This window comes from Salmo salar, chromosome ssa11, assembly GCF_905237065.1.
Source record: "Salmo salar chromosome ssa11, Ssal_v3.1, whole genome shotgun sequence".
In the NCBI taxonomy this organism is placed as follows: domain Eukaryota; kingdom Metazoa; phylum Chordata; class Actinopteri; order Salmoniformes; family Salmonidae; genus Salmo; species Salmo salar.
In genome coordinates, this window is record NC_059452.1 from 99,521,599 (window position 1) to 99,541,138 (window position 19,540).

Genomic DNA, 19,540 nt, shown 5'->3' on the forward strand with positions numbered 1-19,540 from the left:
TGCCAGGTCGCAGTTGTAAATGAGAACTTGTTCTCAACTGGCCTACCTGGTTAAATAAAGGTGAAATAAAAAAATGTTAACAAATTATTGAGAATTGAGAGACTGGGTGTAGTAGTGAGATTCTGCTGGGTCCCAGACCATTAAGGTGTGGAAGGTAATGAAAATGTGGACCAGTTAGCCAAAAGAGCTTAGATTTAATTGATATTAATGTTCCACTGGGTAGAGGTGAGGCCAAATGTAAGATCAGAGCCTTTTTGACAGATGTGTGGCAGAAGACATGGGACTCTGAGCACACGGGATGGCATTTATATGCCCTCCAAAAAAAGGTTGGTGGACCAAGATTCAAAGGTCAGTTAGTAGGGCTCTTTTTAGTTCCTCAGAAGCATTGAGTTAGGTGGGAGGATTTAGAAATGTGGAGCTTATGTTGTAAACAGTGATGACCTCACACTCCAGCACAGTAGGTGGCGTCATACACCTTTTAACATTTGGTTGCAGACTGCCATTATATCATAGAAGAAGAAGAAGAAGAAGAAGAAGAAGAAGAAGAATCATCATCATCATCATCGTCATCAGAGGAACGTGAAGGAACCTCCCTCCAACCGTGCTTGCACCAATCCAATGCTTCCTACAGTGCCCGAGGGGGACTGAACAAGTGCACACTTCGGGAGAGATGAAACGGTGGGAGCTCATTGGAAATATTTATTTGTATAAAGTGACAGTTATAGATAGCCGCTGTAGATTTTTCTATAGAGAAAACTGGGACCACTTGATTCTCAGGAGCATCAGTAAAAATGATACAAAGTGAGTACAAATCAATTGAAAAATAAATACTTAATGTCCTTACATGTAGATATTACTCGCCCAGATCTGCTAGGGCGAGTAAAATGGTCAGAGTGAGGTGTTCTCTCATTTGTGTCTGGAAGTAGCTAGCAACTGGCCAACTTTAGACAGTTAGCTTGGGTGCTTGACTGCCGTTGTGAAGTCAGAACGCTCGGATCAACCCTTCTCCTCGACCGGAGCGTCCGGTGCCCTCTGAACGCTCAGAGAGCAAAACGCTCTTAATTTACGAATGATCTAGAGTGCACTCTGACACACTGGAGGCAATTTACGAACGTACCCTTAGCTATGACCAGAGTTGTGCATTTGTAAATTGCCTCCAGTGTGTCAGAGTGCGCTCTGGGTTGTTCGTCGGTTGTGTTCCCTAAATCTAATCTGGAGTGCCAGAGTGCGCTCTGGGTTGTTCGTACATTCAGAGCGTTGTCAGATTGTCCATTAGTAAATTCAGAGTGTTTCTGTGCTTCTACATCCACATTGCTTGCTCTTGGGGTTTGGGGCTGGGTTTCTGTATAAGCACTTTGTGACATCTGCTGATGTAACAAGGGCTTTATAAATACATTTGATTGCTTTGATTGGTTTCGCTCTCGTAGCGTTCACATGTTCCAGAAGCCATTTCTGGGCAAAAAATGCATTTTGATTTAAAACAAAATTACATTCAAATGCCTCTCGTGTGAAGTGACATACGGTTAGTTTCCTGAATCGAGTCACACATGTACTTAAGCTTTTATGTACCAAATACAAATCTAAAGTTCAATGAGTTTCCATTATTTATAAACACATCAACATTAATTTGGATGCTACCATGATTAAGGATAGTCCTGAATTAATCGTGAATAATGATGAGTGAGAAAGTTAGACACACAAATACACTACCTGACCAAATGTTTGTGGACACCTGCTCATTCAACATTTCATTCCAAAAATCATGGGCCTTACTATGGAGTCGCCCCCCCTTTGCTGCTATAACAGCCTCCACTTTCCTGGGAAGGCTTTCCTCTAGATGTTGGAACATTTGTTGTGGGGACTTGCTTCCATTCAGCCACAAGAGCGTTAGTGAGGTCTGGCACTGATGTTGGGCAATTAGGCCTGGCTCACAGACGGCGTTCCAATTCATCTCAAAGTTGTTTGATGGGGCTGAGGTCAGGGCTCTGAGCAGGCCAGTCAAGTTCTTCCACACTAATCTTGACAAAGCATTTCTATTTGGACCTCGCTTTGTGCACGGGGGCATTGTCATGGAAAGGGCCTTCCCTAAACTGTTGCCACAAAGTTTGAAGCACAGAAACTGTCTTGAATGTCATTGTATGCTGTAGCGTTAAGATTTCCCTTCACTGGAACTAAGGGGCCTAGCCCGAACCATGAAAAACAGCCCCAGGCCACTATTCCTGCTCCACCAAACTTTACAGTTGGCACTATGCATTTGGCAAGTAGCGTTCTCCTGGCATCCACCAAACCCAGATTTGTCCGTCGGACTGGCAGATGGTGAAGCGTGATTCGTCACTCCAGAGAACGCATTTCCACTGCCCCACTGAGTCCAATGGCAGTCCGACTGACTGTGACGTTTCTATTGGCCACAAAATAATCAGAAACTTTTGTGACTACATTAATACACATATAAGAGAATTTTTCCCCAATACTTTTGGTCCCCTAAAATGGTGTGACTATGTACAAAAAGTGCTGTAATTTCTAAACGGTTGACCTGATATGGATGAAAATGACCTGATATGGATGAAAATATCCTCAAACTAAAGCTGACAGTCAGCACTTTGTCCTCACTGTTTTATTTCAAGTGCTGGATTAAAGAGCCCCCCACAAAGAAATGATCAGTCTATAATTTTAATGGTAGGTTTATTTGAACAATGAGAGACAGAATAACAACAAAAAAATCCAGAAAACGCATGTCAAAAATGTTATAAATTGATTTGCATTTATTATTTAACGTTTATTTAACTAGGCAAGTCAGTTAAGAACAAATTCTTATTTACAAGGACGGCCTACACCGGCCAAACCCAGACGACGCTGGGCCAATTGTGCGCCGCCCTATGGGACTCCCAATCACGGCCGGTTGTGATACAGCCTGGATCATGTCCAATCAATTGAATTTACCACAGGTGGACTCCAATCAAGTTGTAGAAACATCTCAAGGATGATCAATGGAAACAGGATGCACCTGAGCTCAATTTCGAGTCTTATAGCAAAGGGTCTGAATACTTACGGAAATACAATTTCTAAAAACCTGTTTTCGCTTTGTCACTATGGGGTATTGTGTGTAGATTGATGAGATAAAAAAACCCTGATTTAATCAATTTTAGAATAAGGCTGTAACGTAACAAAATGTGGAAAAAGTCAAGGGGTTTGAATACTTTCCGAATGCATTGTATATGGCTCTGGCTATGTGAAACAAGTGTTGGACGTGCCTCACATGACTAAGCATTTAAGAAATTTTTACGCCTAACTGGTTCCAACGGCCCCAGGGGCATGCGTGGGTTAGGTGTTGAATGTCATAAGACAGGACAGCATGTTCAGGATGTTGCTTGTCTCAAGAAAATAATCATAAAAAAACTCAAAGTTAAAGTTTCTTGTTATTTTCATATTGAAATATGTGTAAAAATCTATATTCCCTGTGGTGAATCTGTAGATCTCCCTGTACATGTAAAGTGAGGCCTTTTGGGCAGCACTCGGCTTCAGTATGCTGTTCATTCAGAGAGTAACCAGGTTTCCATCCAACCTTTTTTATGTGAGTAAAGGCAGGCACAATGTAAACAGAAACATTTTCAGTAAACTTTCCTAATTTCGACAACCAAATATGCTAGAAAGCTGTTGTGGTCTATTCCGTGCCTGCACTCATTAAAAGCATTAAAATATTATGAAAATCCTGAACACCTAATAAGGCTATCAATCAATGTTGTTTTTGTTCTCCTGCTCTTGATTTAGGGAATCAAATATCTTCAAATAATATTTTTGCAGGAATCTCCTTTGTTTTATAGATGTGTGGATACCCTAGTTCAATAAGACATTATACCATCTCATTGTTGAATAGTCGTTTCTGATTGGCTTGAAGAGCATTCTAGTCAGCTGTACAACTGAATGCATTCAACTGAAATGTGTCTTCCACTTTAACCCAACTTTCAGTTACTGGCCCAACCTCCTACCCACCAGGCTACCTGGCTGTGTGTGTGTGTGTGTGTGTGTCTATCTGCATTACATTGTATTGCATTATAATTACTATAAAATATAGTTACAGTACTTCTTATTTAGCAGAAATTACTTTCCCTTCATCTCATATTGTTGGTGGTTAATGACAGTTTTTTTTCTTCTTCTCCAGAACGTGAACACTTGCTACTTGCTTTAGTAATGGCTGGGGGAATGGTTCTCTGCTGGTAATGACATTTTAGAAGCTGTAGCCTACACTGGAACCTTTTTTGTTTTTCTTGTCATCGCTATTGTTGTTGTTTCATTTTTTTTATTCTCCTCATCAAAGGCTTGCGCATCGTGAGAAGACATCTGTCTCTCTCAAGTAAGAAAACATGTATTACGATGCTGGGTGAAAGCTGTGCTGTAAGGTGTGGCTAAAGCTGTGCTGTAAGGTGTGGCTAAAGCTGGGTGAATGCTGTGCTGTAAGGTGTGGCTAATGCTGGGTGAAAGCTGTGCTGTAAGGTGTGGCTAAAGCTGGGTGAATGCTGTGCTGTAAGGTGTGGCTAAAGCTGGGTGAATGCTGTGCTGTAAGGTGTGGCTAAAGCTGGGTGAAAGCTGTGCTGTAAGGTGTGGCTGAAGCTAGGTGTGCTCTACCAACTGAGTCACATAGGTGTTCCTGTGGTATGGTAACCCAGATGACACCCCTTTCTCTTAATTATTTATTTAGTTTCATATACAGCACTAATTTAACATAGTGGTGGTCCTGTGTTGCTTAGTTGGTAGAACATGGTGCTTGCAACGCCGAGTATCATGGATTTGATTCCCGCTGGGCCACCCATACAAAAAAATAAATGCATGCATGATTGTTGTCGGTTTGGATAAAAGTGTCTGCTAAATGGCATATATATTATTTAAATTTTAGTCATTTAGCAGACGCTCTTATCCAGAGCAACTTACAGTACTGAATGCATACATTTTTCCATACTGGTCCCTGTGGGAATCGAACCCACAACCCTGGCATGGCAAACACCATGCTCTACCAACTGAGCCACACGGGACCATCCTGGTCTTATCCATTTACATGGATAAGACCAGGATTACTCAACTATGGACTGGAATACTCCACTCTGCCTCTAAGATGTCTACTTAGACACAGTCTTCTGCTTAAACAGAATTATCTCTGTTTTATTACATTTGTTGTCATTTAGCAGACACTCTTATCCAGAGCAACTTACATAATTATTTTTTTCATCTCTCTGTGTTTCAAACATTTCCTTAAATTTGCAAGAGGCTGAATGTATCTCACCGGAGAAAGCATCGGAGCAAACGAAACAGCAGAGCTCTGTCTCAGTATGTGTAGAGCATCTATCTGATGCTGTCTGGTCAGAAAGAGAATGACATTGTTGCCGCCCATAGCATTGAATGCAAGCATTTGAGCCAATCAGCGTTGAGCTAAACTGAGTGAGCACCAAAAAAATTAAAAAGTGTAAAGGAAAGCCAGTTTGGATTTGTCTTCAGACACAAGCCAAATGTCAGAAAAAAACGTAAATTGTTATATCTTGTTGTGTTGTCCTCTGGTGGCTAGCTAGCTATAAATCGGCCCTTTCCTGCATTAGCCATGGATGGAGATAGGGATTTGGACTTCTGGTTTTACTTAATTCTCTGTACGGGCCAATAATTATTACGGTGATTTTGATCCAACCATAAATTAATACATTGTGCCCCTGGCCTAAGAGGATGGAAGTTCAACATGTAGTTACATGTAGAATCCTAATGTTGACTAGCTGGCCTGGTGTATCGTTGCCCCTGAAAGGAAGTTAGGCTAGCAAGCAAGTATTTTAGCCAGGTAGCCTAGGACAACAAAAACTAAAAGTGTGTACTGTATGACAGAGTTATAGAACATTTAGGCAACATGAAAGAGAGGATGGCATTGGCATTTCTCTACAAGTAGGGTGAGTCAACATGTTTATTCTACTTGCACGAATGCACACACACAGACAGAAATCAGTCCCAAGGACAGCCACATCATATTTAGCTAACGTTGATCGGACTAAATAGTTTTTGGTATATTTTAGTTGTCACTGTATTGGACTAAGCAGAGGTGATTAGATGATGTTGAAATGTTGAAGTTGAAATAGTGGAGGCAGCGTGTTTTCTTCGCGACTCTCCGTGGTTTTAAATCAATTGTCACGCCCTGATCTGTTTCACCTGTCCTTGTGATCGTCTCCACCCCCTCCAGGTGTCACTTATTTTCCCCAGTGTATTTATCTCTGTGTTTCCTGTCTCTCTGTGACAGTTCGTCTTGTATGTTTCCAAGTCAACCAGCGTTTTCCCGTTCTCCAGCTTTTTGCATTCTCCTTTTTCTAGTCCTCCCAGTTTTGACCATTGCCTATTTCTGGACTTTGTACCCGCCTGCCTGACCATTCTGCCTGCATTGACCACGAGCCTGTCTGCCACTCTGTACCTCCTGGACTCTGATCTGGTTTTGACCTTTTGCCTGTCCACGACCATTCTCTTGCCTACCCTTTTGGATTAATAAACATTGTAAGACTCCAACCATCTGCCTCTTGTGTCTGCATTTGGGTCTCACCTTGTGCCTTGATATCAATAATTGTTTAGTAGTCCGAAAACGTTGGAAACATTACCTTGCTTGACAATAATGTAGGTAACAGGCCTACATTTCCGTTCCAATTTTCTGGAAGCTTGCTTCAGGGCTGGGGTATTTTCTGTATACCAGGGAGCTAGTTTCTTATGACAAATGTTTTTTGTTTTTATGGGTGCGACTGCACCCATAAACTGGTTAAATTTGGTTAAATTGGTTAAAACTGGTTAAATTTAGTTCCTCAGTCAGGTGGTTAACTGATTTTTGTACTCTGACGTCCTTGGATAGGTGGAGGGTGTCTGGAAGGGCATCTAGGAATCTTTGGGTTGTCCGAGAATTTATAGCTTGGCTTTTGATGATCCTTGGTTGGGGTCGAAGCAGATTATTTGTTGCGATTACAAACGTAATAAAATTGTGGTCCGATAGTCCAGGGTTATGAGGAAAAACATTAAGATCCACAATATTTATTCCACGGGACAAAACTCGGTCCAGAGTATGACTGTGGCAGTGAGTAGGTCCGGAGACATGTTGGACAAAACCCACTGAGTCGATGATGGCTCTGAAAGCTCTTTCGGAGTGACTTTTCCATGTGAAGTCACCAAAAATGTGAATATTATATGCTATGACTACAAGGTCCGATAGGAATTCAGGGAACTCAGTGAGGAACACTGCATATGGCCCAGGAGGCCTGTAAACAGTAGCTATTAAAAGTGAGTGAGTAGCTGCATAGATTTCATGACTAGAAGCTCAAAAGATGAAAACGCAGTCTTTTCTTTTTTGTGAATTGAAATTTTCTAGCGTAAATGTTAGCAACACCTCCGCCTTTGCCGGATGCACGGGGGGTATGGTCACTAATGTAACCAGGAGAGGCCTCATTTAACACAGTAAATTCATCAGGCTTAAGCCATGTTTCAGTCAGGCCAATCACATCAAGATAATGATCAGTGATTAGTATTGACTATAACTTCCCTGGAAGTGAGGGATCTAACATTAAGTAGCCCTATTTTGAGATGTGAGATATCTCAATCTCTTTCAATAATGACAGGAATGGAGGAGGTCCTTATTCTAGTGAGATTGCTAAGGCGAACACCGCCATGTTTAGTTTTGCCAAACCTAGATCGAGGCACAGACCCGGTCTCAATGGGGATAGCTGACTCCACTAAGACTCCACTAAGCTGGCAGGCTGGCTAACAGCCTGCTGCCTGGCCTGCACCCTATTATCATAACACATAGGTTGTAATATGGCTTTTTTAATGGATTGGCTTCCCCAGTTATTTTACCCATGTGCTGCTACTGCTGCTCACCCAGGACCAGGCCCTAATCCCCGAGACTCGGAAAAGAAAAAGGCAGCATAAGAGAGGCCGACGTGCGGGCACCCTGACCAAACTACTTCGGCAAGTTAATAAAGTGCCTCCACCCTCCATTTTATTGGCAAACGTACAATCACTGGAAAACAAATTGGACAAGCTCCGTTCAAGACTATCCTATAAACCGGACCTGAAGAACTGTAATATCCTATGTTTCTTTTCTGAGTCGTGGCTGAACAGGGACATGGATAATATACACTGAGTGTAAAAAACATTAGCAGCACCTTCCTAATGTTGCACCCCGTTTTGCCCTCAGAACAGCCTCAATTCGTCAGGAGATGGGCTCTACAAGGTGTCGAATGCGTTCCACAGGGATGCTGACTCCAATGCTTCCTACAGTTGTTTTAAGTTGGCTAGATGTTCTTTAGGTGGTGGACACTATTGATCGTGAAAATCCTAGTAGCGTTTTTGACACACTCAAACCGGTGCGCCTGGCACTTACTACCATACCCCGTTCCGCCCTAATTATTAATTTACAAAGTATACAGGACTCTTATTCCAAAAATATGTGACCCGGAAGTACGTAGTTATTCTTGCCTGCATCATAGCGGTAAGTGATACATAGATCGAGCTGTAAGAACATCTCTAATGTTTGTTTGCGGATGGCGATAATATTATAGAAGAGCCACAATAACAACACAGCTCACTTGCCTTCACAGCAAAGAAGTAAGTTCACTTCATTGTATTACTCAATACGTTGCAAGTGTAAGCTACATGTGTTACAAACAATACGTCAAGAAACAATAATGAAGCAGCAAGTAAGTGCTTGTTTGAGTTAGCAGCGAAACTCACCTGAAAGTTTGTCTGTAGGGTACTAGCGGGTAGTTAGCTCCGCTGTGGTAACTGGCCTCCACCCTGTAATTCACAGTAAGACCACAAGATGTCACCAAATTATTTCCCCAACACTTTCCCTGGCTGCCACTGCTCTTGCTCAACAAAAAATGTCCTCTGTGTCATCACAACTTTTGGAGATATTTCAACAAAAGATTTTTGAAAATTTGAAAAAGTTGTAGTTATATTCCAATGAAGTTAGAGCTATAATTGTTTTTTAAATATACAAGTAGGAAATCCTTAAGATAAATAATACACTTGTTAAGAGAGAAAAATGTAGATAATTGTTTTGTAAAGTAGTAATATGTTGGATGAGGGTGTCGCAGAGCATAAGAGAGTTGCCAAATCAATGTTACACTGAATTAATTAAATAGGTTATTGTTATTAAATGTTGTATTCCAATGTTATTTAATGTTATTAGTTATATTCCATTCTAATTTTATATTCCAATTAATATATATTTTTTAATGAAGTAAAAACAACTATTAAAAACCTTTGGCTCCTGAATGTCATTTTAAAGAATGCTGGGATTTCATATTTAGTGCAATTGTACATAATGGATTGTATGGAAAAGGAACAACAAAGAAATAACAAAGAAAATGAATGTGCAGGTGAGTTAAAAAGAGGGACTTTACATCAGATCTTCTCATAGTGCTAATATTAATGGTGACATGTACAACACCATCTCCCCCCCCATATTTTATATAAATAATTAAAATAAGACAACTAGATCAAGAATTTCTTAATCCCCCATTATTATTAATGAGAATAGTACACATAACAATAACACAATATTTTAGTTGTCAGTGTTTATTATGATTTTAGTGGCAAAGCAGAATTTAAAAAAATCCAAGTATGAGTTAAACTCCCAGCAGAGCCCCAAGTATAATGGCTATATCCTCTGGCGTGTTGATGTTGATGTGTTAATGTTCTCCATATTCACAGCCATAATGACTTTGCAGTACATGGTGATTGAACAGTTTTCCTGTTATATTCATCAGAGGTGTAGGGAGGGTGAAGTCTGTTAATCCCCAAAATTGTAATTAAACAGATGATTAACAAAACATGCACATGATAGTATTCAAACCTTGGTTTTTGTGGTGAATGTGAATTAAAAATAAAACTGTTTTATTAATGGGTTTCATACACATACCTTGTTGATAATGTAGAGGCCTTGAAGAGGTAATGGAGGAGGATGGTAAATGTGATCTGAAAACATACCAATACCAATTGACATACATTTGTATGCCTCTTCTGTATAGGTACAGACACAAACTTGAGCAGTTCAGTCATCTGCACCCAATACAGCTAGCCTTCAACATATTGTTATAGCCTACATATCATTACCTCTTTGTTGATTCATGTCCATTGAATTGTGTCCATTTTCGTTTTTCAGTTAAGTGCCTGCACCTGCTGTTCTTTCAAATTCAAATCCAAATGTTTCAGTTGGGCAGTTAGCTTCCTGCAAGAACCCCCACCAACTAAGGAGGTTCCTCGATGAAATTCACCTCCTATGGGGTTCTTGGAAGAACATTTTGGGGGCCATTTTCAGTGCCAAGAACCCTAATGTTCTTCGAATAACTTTGAGGATCTTAGAAGAACCCTTGTTGAACCCCTCATTTTTAAGTGTAGGCTACCCCAGAGTCCCCCAGGTCACTCCCTTCTCGGGCTCACATTTTGTTCTGGCACCTTCCATTTTACAAATATAGCAGTGGGAAAATAATCTAAAAAGAAAGGTCCATCTGAAGACCTCTTGTATTGCCAAACTTCCCACAATGGCAGTAAATATTTTAATGAATTCAACAACACATAATTTACATTTACATTTACATTTAAGTCATTTAGCAGACGCTCTTATCCAAAGCGACTTACAAATTGGTGCATTCACCTTATGATATCCAGTGGAACAACCACTTTACAACAACCCAGACCACTGCCAAGTCGGATGCTACAGTGAGGGAAAAAAGTATTTGATCCCCTGCTTATTTTGTACGTTTGCCCACTGACAAAGAAATTATCAGTCTATAATTTTAATGGTAGGTTTATTTGAACAGTGAGAGACAGAACAACATTAAAAAAAACAGGAAAAATGCATATAACATTTTTTATAAATTGATTTGTATTTTAATGAGGGAAATTAGTATTTGACCCCTCTCAATCAGAAAGATTTCTGGCTCCCAGGTGTCTTTTATATAGGTAACGAGCTGAGATTAGGAGCACACTCTTAAAGGGAGTGCTCCTAATCTCAGTTTGTTACCTGTATAAAAGACACCTGTCCACAGAAGCAATCAATCAATCAGATTCCAAACTCTCCACCATGGCCAAGACCAAAGAGCTCTCCAAGGACGTCAGGGACAAGATTGTAGACCTACACAAGGCTGGAATGTGCTACAAGACCATCGCCAAGCAGCTTGGTGAGAAGGTGACAACAGTTGGTGCAATTATTCGCAAATGGAAGAAACACAAAAGAACTGTCAATCTCCCTCGGCCTGGGGCTCCATGCAAGATCTCACCTCGTGGAGTTGCAATGATCATGAGAACGGTGAGGAATCAGCCCAGAACTACACGGGAGGATCTTGTCAATGATCTCAAGGCAGCTGGGACCATAGTCACCAAGAAAACAATTGGTAACACACTACGCCGTGAAGGACTGAAATCCTGCAGCGCCCGCAAGGTCCCCCTGCTCAAGAAAGCACATTTACATGCCCGTCTGAAGATTGCCAATGGACATCTGAATGATTCAGAGGACAACTGGGTGAAAGTGTTATGGTCAGATGAGACCAAAATGGAGCTCTTTGGCATCAACTCAACTCGCCGTGTTTGGAGGAGGAGGAATGCTGTCTATGACCCCAAGATTACCATCCCCACCGTCAAACATGGAGGTGGAAACATTATGCTTTGGGGGTGTCTTTCTGCTAAGGGGACAGGACAACTTCACCGCATCAAAGGGACGATGGGCGGGGCCATGTACCGTCAAATCTTGGGTGAGAACCGCCTTCCCTCAGCCAGGGCATTGAAAACGGGTCGTGGATGGGTATTCCAGCATGACAATGACCCAAAACACACGGCCAAGGCAACAAAGGAGTGGCTCAAGAAGAGGCACATTAAGGTCCTGGAGTGGCCTAGCCAGTCTCCAGACCTTAATCCCATTGAAAATCTGTGGAGGGAGCTGAAGGTTTGAGTTGCCAAACGTCAGCCTCGAAACCTTAATGACTTGGAGAAGATCTGCAAAGAGGAGTGGGACAAAATCCCTCCTGAGATGTGTGCAAACCTGGTGGCCAACTACAAGAAACGTCTGACCTCTGCAGTCAGAGTAAATAAGGTACCAATTTGGACACACCCATAATATGGGCTCAAGGTCCAGACCTATGATAGGCTAACGGCAAAGATTGTCTTTTATACTGACAAGATAGTGACCTCTCTAACAATGGAAATACATGTCCACAAAGATGGAAGGCAGGTGGGAGGAGGCAAGATCAGGTGACTAAATTCAACAGGCTTTCAATGATCTCCATACAAAAAATTATCACTTTGTGGACTTATTTTCGTGGACAGATATTGGGTGGGTACACCCTCTCGCTTCACCTCTTCATCTCTGCTAAAGGCAGTAAAACACAAACTTTCTTGTATTCACGCGTCCTGTTTCCTATTAATATGTTAACTATTAAAGGTTCCGAGGGATGAGTCACAGATCCCTATCTGCTGTTCTGGAACAAAAGATCACAGTTCAGGGTACAATTTTCTTCCTGATGTTTTCTCCTTCAGGCAGTACAATAGAAAATATGTCAGTATGCGGTAGATAAGGAGGTCTTTTGAACATACTAAATTGGACATTTATGGTCCAATTTGCAAACAACAGCACAAAATACTGAATCTATAAGATCTATTATTATTATTATTTTGATTATTACTTAGAACAAACATTTTGAATGTATTACCGGAGTGTGCTTATTAAAGTACTGCGTCTAACTTCACTCACTATTACAGAGAAGGGATGGTGGCTGAATGAGGAAATGGGTAATATTGGCCATACATTACACCATTTTAAACTGCGATTTTGCAACAATTTGGGATCCACAACAAATTTCTGGCATCGCAGGTAAATCGTATAGTCATAGGCTCCGACCAAGACGTCGTAAGTCACAATGTGAGCAGGTGAAAGACTTGTGTTACAATGAGCCCGTTCTCCTTTAGGTCCTCCCACCAGCCGCCTCTGGTCTAAAGACAGGTCTCAATGTGAGCATATCAGGATGACAACATTATGTAGACAATTCGCATAATGTGAGTGCTCCCAAGATGTCAATATTTTTGTTGTTGTCTAATGTATGCCTAGCATAAGTCAATTTGTCAAAATGATACAGCTCAATTGCAAACATCTTTGTGGTGGACTGCATGTTGTCCACATCGTAGGGTTACACCTTTAACCTCATACTAAATTAGTCCACCTCGTAGTAAATTGGATGCTGGATGAGTTGATGTCAATGCATAAATCACATCAGAAGACCATTTTTGAGGTCTGGATTTTGTAGGGCCTGGACCACAACATATGCATGAAGGAATAGCCTACTGGAAACAGACTTTGTCTCAATTCCAATAACCCCCCCCTCCGCCCCCATGTTCCATTTCGGCAATCCCGCGAGCCCTTTGGAGTGGAAGTTCTGTTCCAATTCAACTTTGAATTCAAGAATTCAACGTAGTGCGTTTTCAATAGATTTTATTTTTATTCAACTATAGAATTTACACATCGTATAATGAAAACTAGGTGCAATTAATGGGCTGTGTCAAGTTACAAATAACAAACACACCTCGAATGTCAAAATCGCAATGATTGTATTGAGCACTGGAGCTGAGTACCGGCACCCAGTAATGCTGCGTAGGTAAACAGACTGGGGAAGCCAAGCCAGAAATAAATATCATACCACAACCTATGTGTTGTGATCATTTAGTTGTTTGCTCTATAACCTGTTAGTTCATATGCCTTGCGACCGTGATATATATATTTGAAAAAAATTAAATGTTACCTTTATTTAACTAGGCAAGTCATATAAGTCCACAAAGCATATTGTATGTAACAAACAGTTACATGATCTACAGCATGGTCAAGCAAGTGAATGTTTCTGACTTTTCTGGACTACTAAACAACAAATGATTTAGAACCATGGAGGGTTATCGCAAGTCACAAAGAAAACAGGAGCTGCTTCCACTATTCCAGCACCATTTCAACTTCAAGATTTCAACATCATCTAATCACCTATGCTTAGTCCAATACAGTGACATCTAAAATATAGGCAAAATGATTTAGTCCGATCAACGTTAGCTAAATATGATGTAGCTGTCTATGGTTCTGATTTCTCTCTCTCTCTGTGTGTGTGTGTGTGTGTGTGTGTGTGTGTGTGTTACGTGTGTTTGTGCAAGTAGAAAAAACATGTTGACTCACCTTACTTGTAGCGAATAGCCAATACCATCCTCTTTCATGTTGACGGAATGCTCTATGACTCTGTCGTACAGTGCACGCTTTTAATTGTTGTTGTCCTTGGCTACCTGGCTAAAATGCTTGCTCGCAACCTTAACTTCCTTTCACAGGCAGCGTTAGCTAGCTACATACTGAACTTCCATCCTCTCAGGCCAGGGGCACAATGTATGAATCGGCGTTATAATCATTGGCCAGTACGGAGAATTTTCAAAAAGTCCAAATCCATATCTCCATCCATGGTTAATTTAGGAAAGGGCCTATTATAGCTAGTTAGCTAGCCATCGGAGGACAACAACACAACAAGATGCAACAATTCAAGTTGTTTCTGTCAATGATGTATTCATCTCCATGTGATGTGGTTGGAGTGAAGCCAAATCCAAACTGGCTTCCCTTGACACTTTTTTTTTTTTGGTTCGCCAGGACCATTTACAGTTGAGCTCACTCAGTTTAGCTCAATGCTGATTGGCTATTATTTTATACTTTTTTTTATCAAGGGAGGCCAAATTCCCTTGCATTCAGTGTGTCCAAACTTTTGACTGGTACTGCATATCTATAAAAATGTACACTTTAATACCGTAGTAGTTGTATATGTTCGGTGAAAATCCCTGCAATAACTGTTCTCTGCTCTCACTGCTCTCACCCTGATATTGGCTACACTAGCAATCTGCTTCCCTTGCTGTCCTGCGGTACACACACTGTGCCCTGGCTTATAGCGCATATTCCCCCCATTGAGCCGTAGAGTATCACAGTGACATCCAGATTGTTACTACCAATATTACAAGTTATTTTTCATGTAGGCTGCTTTCCTTCTTCAAATAAAATCGAGTGGTCTGGAAACAACTACGACGCTAATATTTGCGTAAACTTTTCATAATTGTTATCTGTGGGTGTCACTGAATAGGCTGATACCCAATTTCATGGACCCAAGATTCATAGGTAAGGCTGTACAGTGCATATTGTTATGCCCCCAATACAATTATGTAGTCTAATTACATCCACAGTGCAATTCTGAAGTCTAATTACATCCACAGTGCGATGGTGGACGGGACACCGATCCCGAAGAAGTTTTCAAGGTGTCATCTCTGGTGTTTCGTTGGACATAGAGGCTGTGTGGTTAAAGGTATCATTTAGACCCTTTACTCAGTACTTTGTTGAAGCACCTTTGGCAGCGATTACAGCCTAGAGTCTTCTTGGGTATGACGCTAAAAGCTTGGCACACCTGTATTTGGGGAGTTTCTCCCATTCTTCTCTGCAGATCCTCTCAAGCTCTGTCAGGTTAGATGGGGAGCGTTGCTGCACAGCTATTTTCAGGTCTTTCCAGAAATGTTCAATCGGGTTCAAGTCCGGCCTCTGGCTGGGCCACTCAAGGACATTCAAAGACTTCTCCCAAAGCCACTCCTGCATTGTTTTGGCTGTGTGCTTAGGGTCATTGTCTTGTTGGAAAGTGAACGTTAGCCCCAATCTGAGGTCCTGAGCACTCTGGAGCAGGTTTTTATCAAGGATCTCTCTGTACTTTGCTCCGTTCATCTTTGCCTTGATCCTGACTAGTCTCCAAGTCCCTGCTGCTGAGAAACATCCCCACAGCATGATGCTGCCACCATCATGCTTCACCGTAGGGATGTTGCCAGGTTTCCTCTAGATGTGACGCTTGGCATTCAGGCCAAAGAGTTCAATCATGGTTTTATCAGACCAAGGAATCTTGTTTCTAATGGTCTGAGAGGCTTTAGGTGCCTTTTGGCAAACTCCAAGCGGGCTGTAAGGTGCCTTTTACTGAGGAGTGGCTTCCGTCTAGCCACTCTACCATAAAGGCCTGATTGGTGGAGTGCTGCAGAGATGGTTATCCTTCTGGAAGTTTCTCCCATCTCCACAAAGGATGCTGCAGAATGTTTTTGGTACCCTTCCCCAGCTTCTTTCGACAACATGACATGGTTTTTGCTCTGACATGCACTGTCAGCTGTAGGACTTTATATAGACAGCTGTGTGCCTTTCCAAATCATGTCCAATCAATTGAATTTACCACAGGTGGACTCCAGTCAAGTTGTAGAAACATCTCAAGGATGATCAATGGTAACAGGATGCACCTGAGCTTAATTTCGATTATTTTCAATACTTATGTAATTCATTTATTTCAGTTTTTTATTTGTAATACATTTGCAAATATTTCTAAAAACCTGTTTTTGCTTTTTCATTATAGGTATTGTGTGTAGATTGATGAGGAAAAATGTAATTTAATACATTTTAGAACAAGGCTGTAATGTAACACAATGTGGAAAAGGGGAAGGTGCATGAATACTTTCCCGAAGGCACTGTATTCACTACATGGAACAACAGATAGTCCCCCCCAAAAAATCTACAGGAAGTTTTTTCTGAAGTGTCTGGTTTGATATCTGAGAGATATAAGAAAGATCAGGAAACATTTTCTTATTACCATTTTTTTTTTACATGTACAGTATTTAAGTAGTTGAACATGTTATTACTCCAACCTCATAAAAGTGACAAACTGACACGTTTTCATTATCGTAAAAAACAACTTTATATGGAAGGAGTGCCTTTGATTTGATGGCCTGCACATGCGCAGCTCGGCGCAAGACGATGACGTGATTCTGCGCATGAGCTTAGGGATATCTGGGATTTCTATTGGAGAATCAGATTCTGCCTATATTCATACTGTACTGTCTTTTGGTTTAAAATTGCTTCAGGGTAGATGGATGCCAAAAATACTAGGATGGAAGTAAATGTAAGTAATTATAACTCCATAATAAATCATCCCAAAAATGTACTGTTTAGAGGAATATATTAGTTGATGTAGAGAAAAACGATTCTGCATATTTTTTTCCCCACAAAGTTAATTTATGAAAATGTCTATAGATGGGTTGGTTCTTTAGCAACATGCGCAACTATGGAGTAAAACAGATGGGGTTGGCTTAGATGAACATGTACACTATATTTTGTATCCAATGTTTGTTGAAATCATACATACATTTGCACAATGAGCACTTGTTGTCTCTCAAATACATTGTTACAGTTGTTGGTTAGCTAACTAGAGATTTTTTGTCGTATTGGCATCGGCGTGGCATCAGTCAAAACACCTAAAAACAAGACATGGTATCAAGAACAAGATGAAACTAGCTGAAACGAGTCACTTACAATTCCCCACATGGAAGTTTATTGTCATTGTTGGTAGCTATCTGGCCATCCAGAATCCCAACAACTCAAAGACTTCTGCCCCATTGAAGCGTGCTTCTGCCCCATTGAAGCTAGCTGACTAGCTAATTTTAGCCAGCTAGCTATATTTAGCTCGTTTTTATGGGAGTTTTGACATTTGTATAAATTGTAATTCATGTTGTTTCATGTTTTAGGGACTCCTGAGCAAACCAGGCTGTCATCTTGTGAAACCCAGTGGATGTAAAGAATCTAGCTAAAGCATTTACTGCGAATTGAATGTACGGTTTTCTTGCGGTTCATTAAAAACCTCTTGAACTGAATGGGAAAATGTAGATTTCTGCCTAAATAGACATACCCAAAAGTAATTATTTTTTCATGAGATGGCCATAAACTATATCTAGTAATGCTGCATAGTTCTAGAAACATCTGGAACTCCCCTTTCTGGAATGTTTTTTTTATTATAAATGGCTGAGGTTTGTCCCCATTTCATATAACGAATAAAATAATATTTTCTGCCAAGTCTATTCTGAGTGACACAGAGACACCATTGGAATGTCTACAGACTCGTTACAACTTTAGCTTTACGTACAACGGGATTTCGTACCTCTGTGACCAAAAGAAAGTGGCCATGTTTAACTTCCACTAAATCATTTATATTTTTCATGTTTCACCTGAGAATATTACAGCGAGATGAAACCATGATTGCTGGAATCACTAGATTGTCCCCTTTAATATGCTTTATCCCAGGCTGTGCTCAGTCACTCAGAGGGATAGAAAATCTATTGTTTGTCGGGATGGGACAGAAATGTGACACATCACTCCTAGAGCGTTTGTACACCAAAATGCCATTCAGAACCGATCCAGAACCACTCAAAGTCCCCTAAATAGGAGATTTAACATCTAAGAGATTTAAAAAATATATTTCAAGTCAATCACTTGTCATTGTTCTTTATTGTAGTAACGTTATAGATTGACGATATTTGCCATGCAATGCAGCTGAAGTAAAGTTGCTCAGGGATTCTTGAAAGTCGAGACAATCCTTGTTCAGCAGGGAAACTTTTTTTATATTTTGAATATTATTAATTCCCATGATGACCCGGGTATGTCCTTGTCTGGAGCAAAATATCACAATTTCAAACTCTCAGAAAAGGGTTTAAAATTGTAAAAAATAGCCAATAATTGATATTAACTAAAAAGGAATGTTATGTAGTTTGAAATAGCCCTATGTGACTTCAAATAATATTTCTCTGAAAACTGTGATTCCAAAATGTTTTTTCTAAAATCCCAAATTAATCAGGAATGAGCAGGGTCGGCTATTCCATAAGGACCCTTCTTCAAGCCCTCTTGCCTAGGCAAGTCAGTTAAGAACAAATTAGAATTTACAATTACGGCCTACCCAGGCCAAACCCTAAGCCGAATGACATTGGGCCAATTGTGCGCCGCCCTACGGGACTCCCGATCATGGCCGGTTGTGATACAGCCTGTGATCGAACCAGGGTCTGTAGTGATGTCTCTAGCACTATGATGCAGTGCCTTAGACCGCTGCCTCTTGGGAGTCCCTTACATGTAGTGTAACAAGACTACTCCTGGTTTGTAAAGTTCTCTAATTTTGATAGATTTACAAACAATATTGAAGCCACCATGGTCACAACCATAAACTGTCAAGTCAATCTTCCTGATAGATTAAAAGAGAAAATGAATTTTGGTTAAAATATGTTCTTTTTACTTTGCTGTTAGAGTCTGAGGAAAAACAAAATTGCTACTTTGTATACCACTTGAATGAAGAATAAAAATACATTTTGTTAACTCTGTAAAACATACATTCTGTACGATTTTTGTCTAACAGCGTTGAACGTTCTGACAGAATGGTTAGGTTTTTATTGGGGATTTTCAAATGAATAATTTCCCATATTTTACAATTTTTACATCAACTTACCAACATTACGACCAGGAATACAACTTTCCCGAAGCGGATCCTCTGTTTGGACCACCACCCATGACAATGGATCTAATCCCAGAAGCCGACCCAAAACAATGGCGCCGCAGAAGGGGCAGACAGAGCGGCCTCATGGTCAGGCTCCGTAGACGTGCACATCGCCCACCGCTCCCGAGTGTACTACTCGCCAATGTCCA

General features: G+C 40.7%; 1 protein-coding gene across 2 annotated transcripts in view; it reads left to right on the forward strand.

Annotated features, from left to right (window-relative positions):
* The first annotated feature begins 514 nt into the window (after positions 1–514).
* The window catches only part of LOC106593699 (globoside alpha-1,3-N-acetylgalactosaminyltransferase 1), a 65,797-nt gene continuing 46,771 nt past the window's right edge, over positions 515–19,540 (forward strand). Inside the window, exons 1-4 of one of the 2 annotated variants that reach the window (XM_045690175.1) lie at positions 516–801; positions 4,160–4,214; positions 4,316–4,351; positions 7,548–7,553. In XM_045690175.1, the coding sequence (XP_045546131.1) occupies positions 792–801; positions 4,160–4,214; positions 4,316–4,351; positions 7,548–7,553 (107 nt within the window). In that variant the 5' untranslated portion in view covers positions 516–791. Of the gene's footprint in view, positions 802–4,159; positions 4,215–4,315; positions 4,352–7,547; positions 7,554–19,540 lie in introns of both variants that reach the window. The other variant, XM_045690174.1, reaches the window with a different exon arrangement.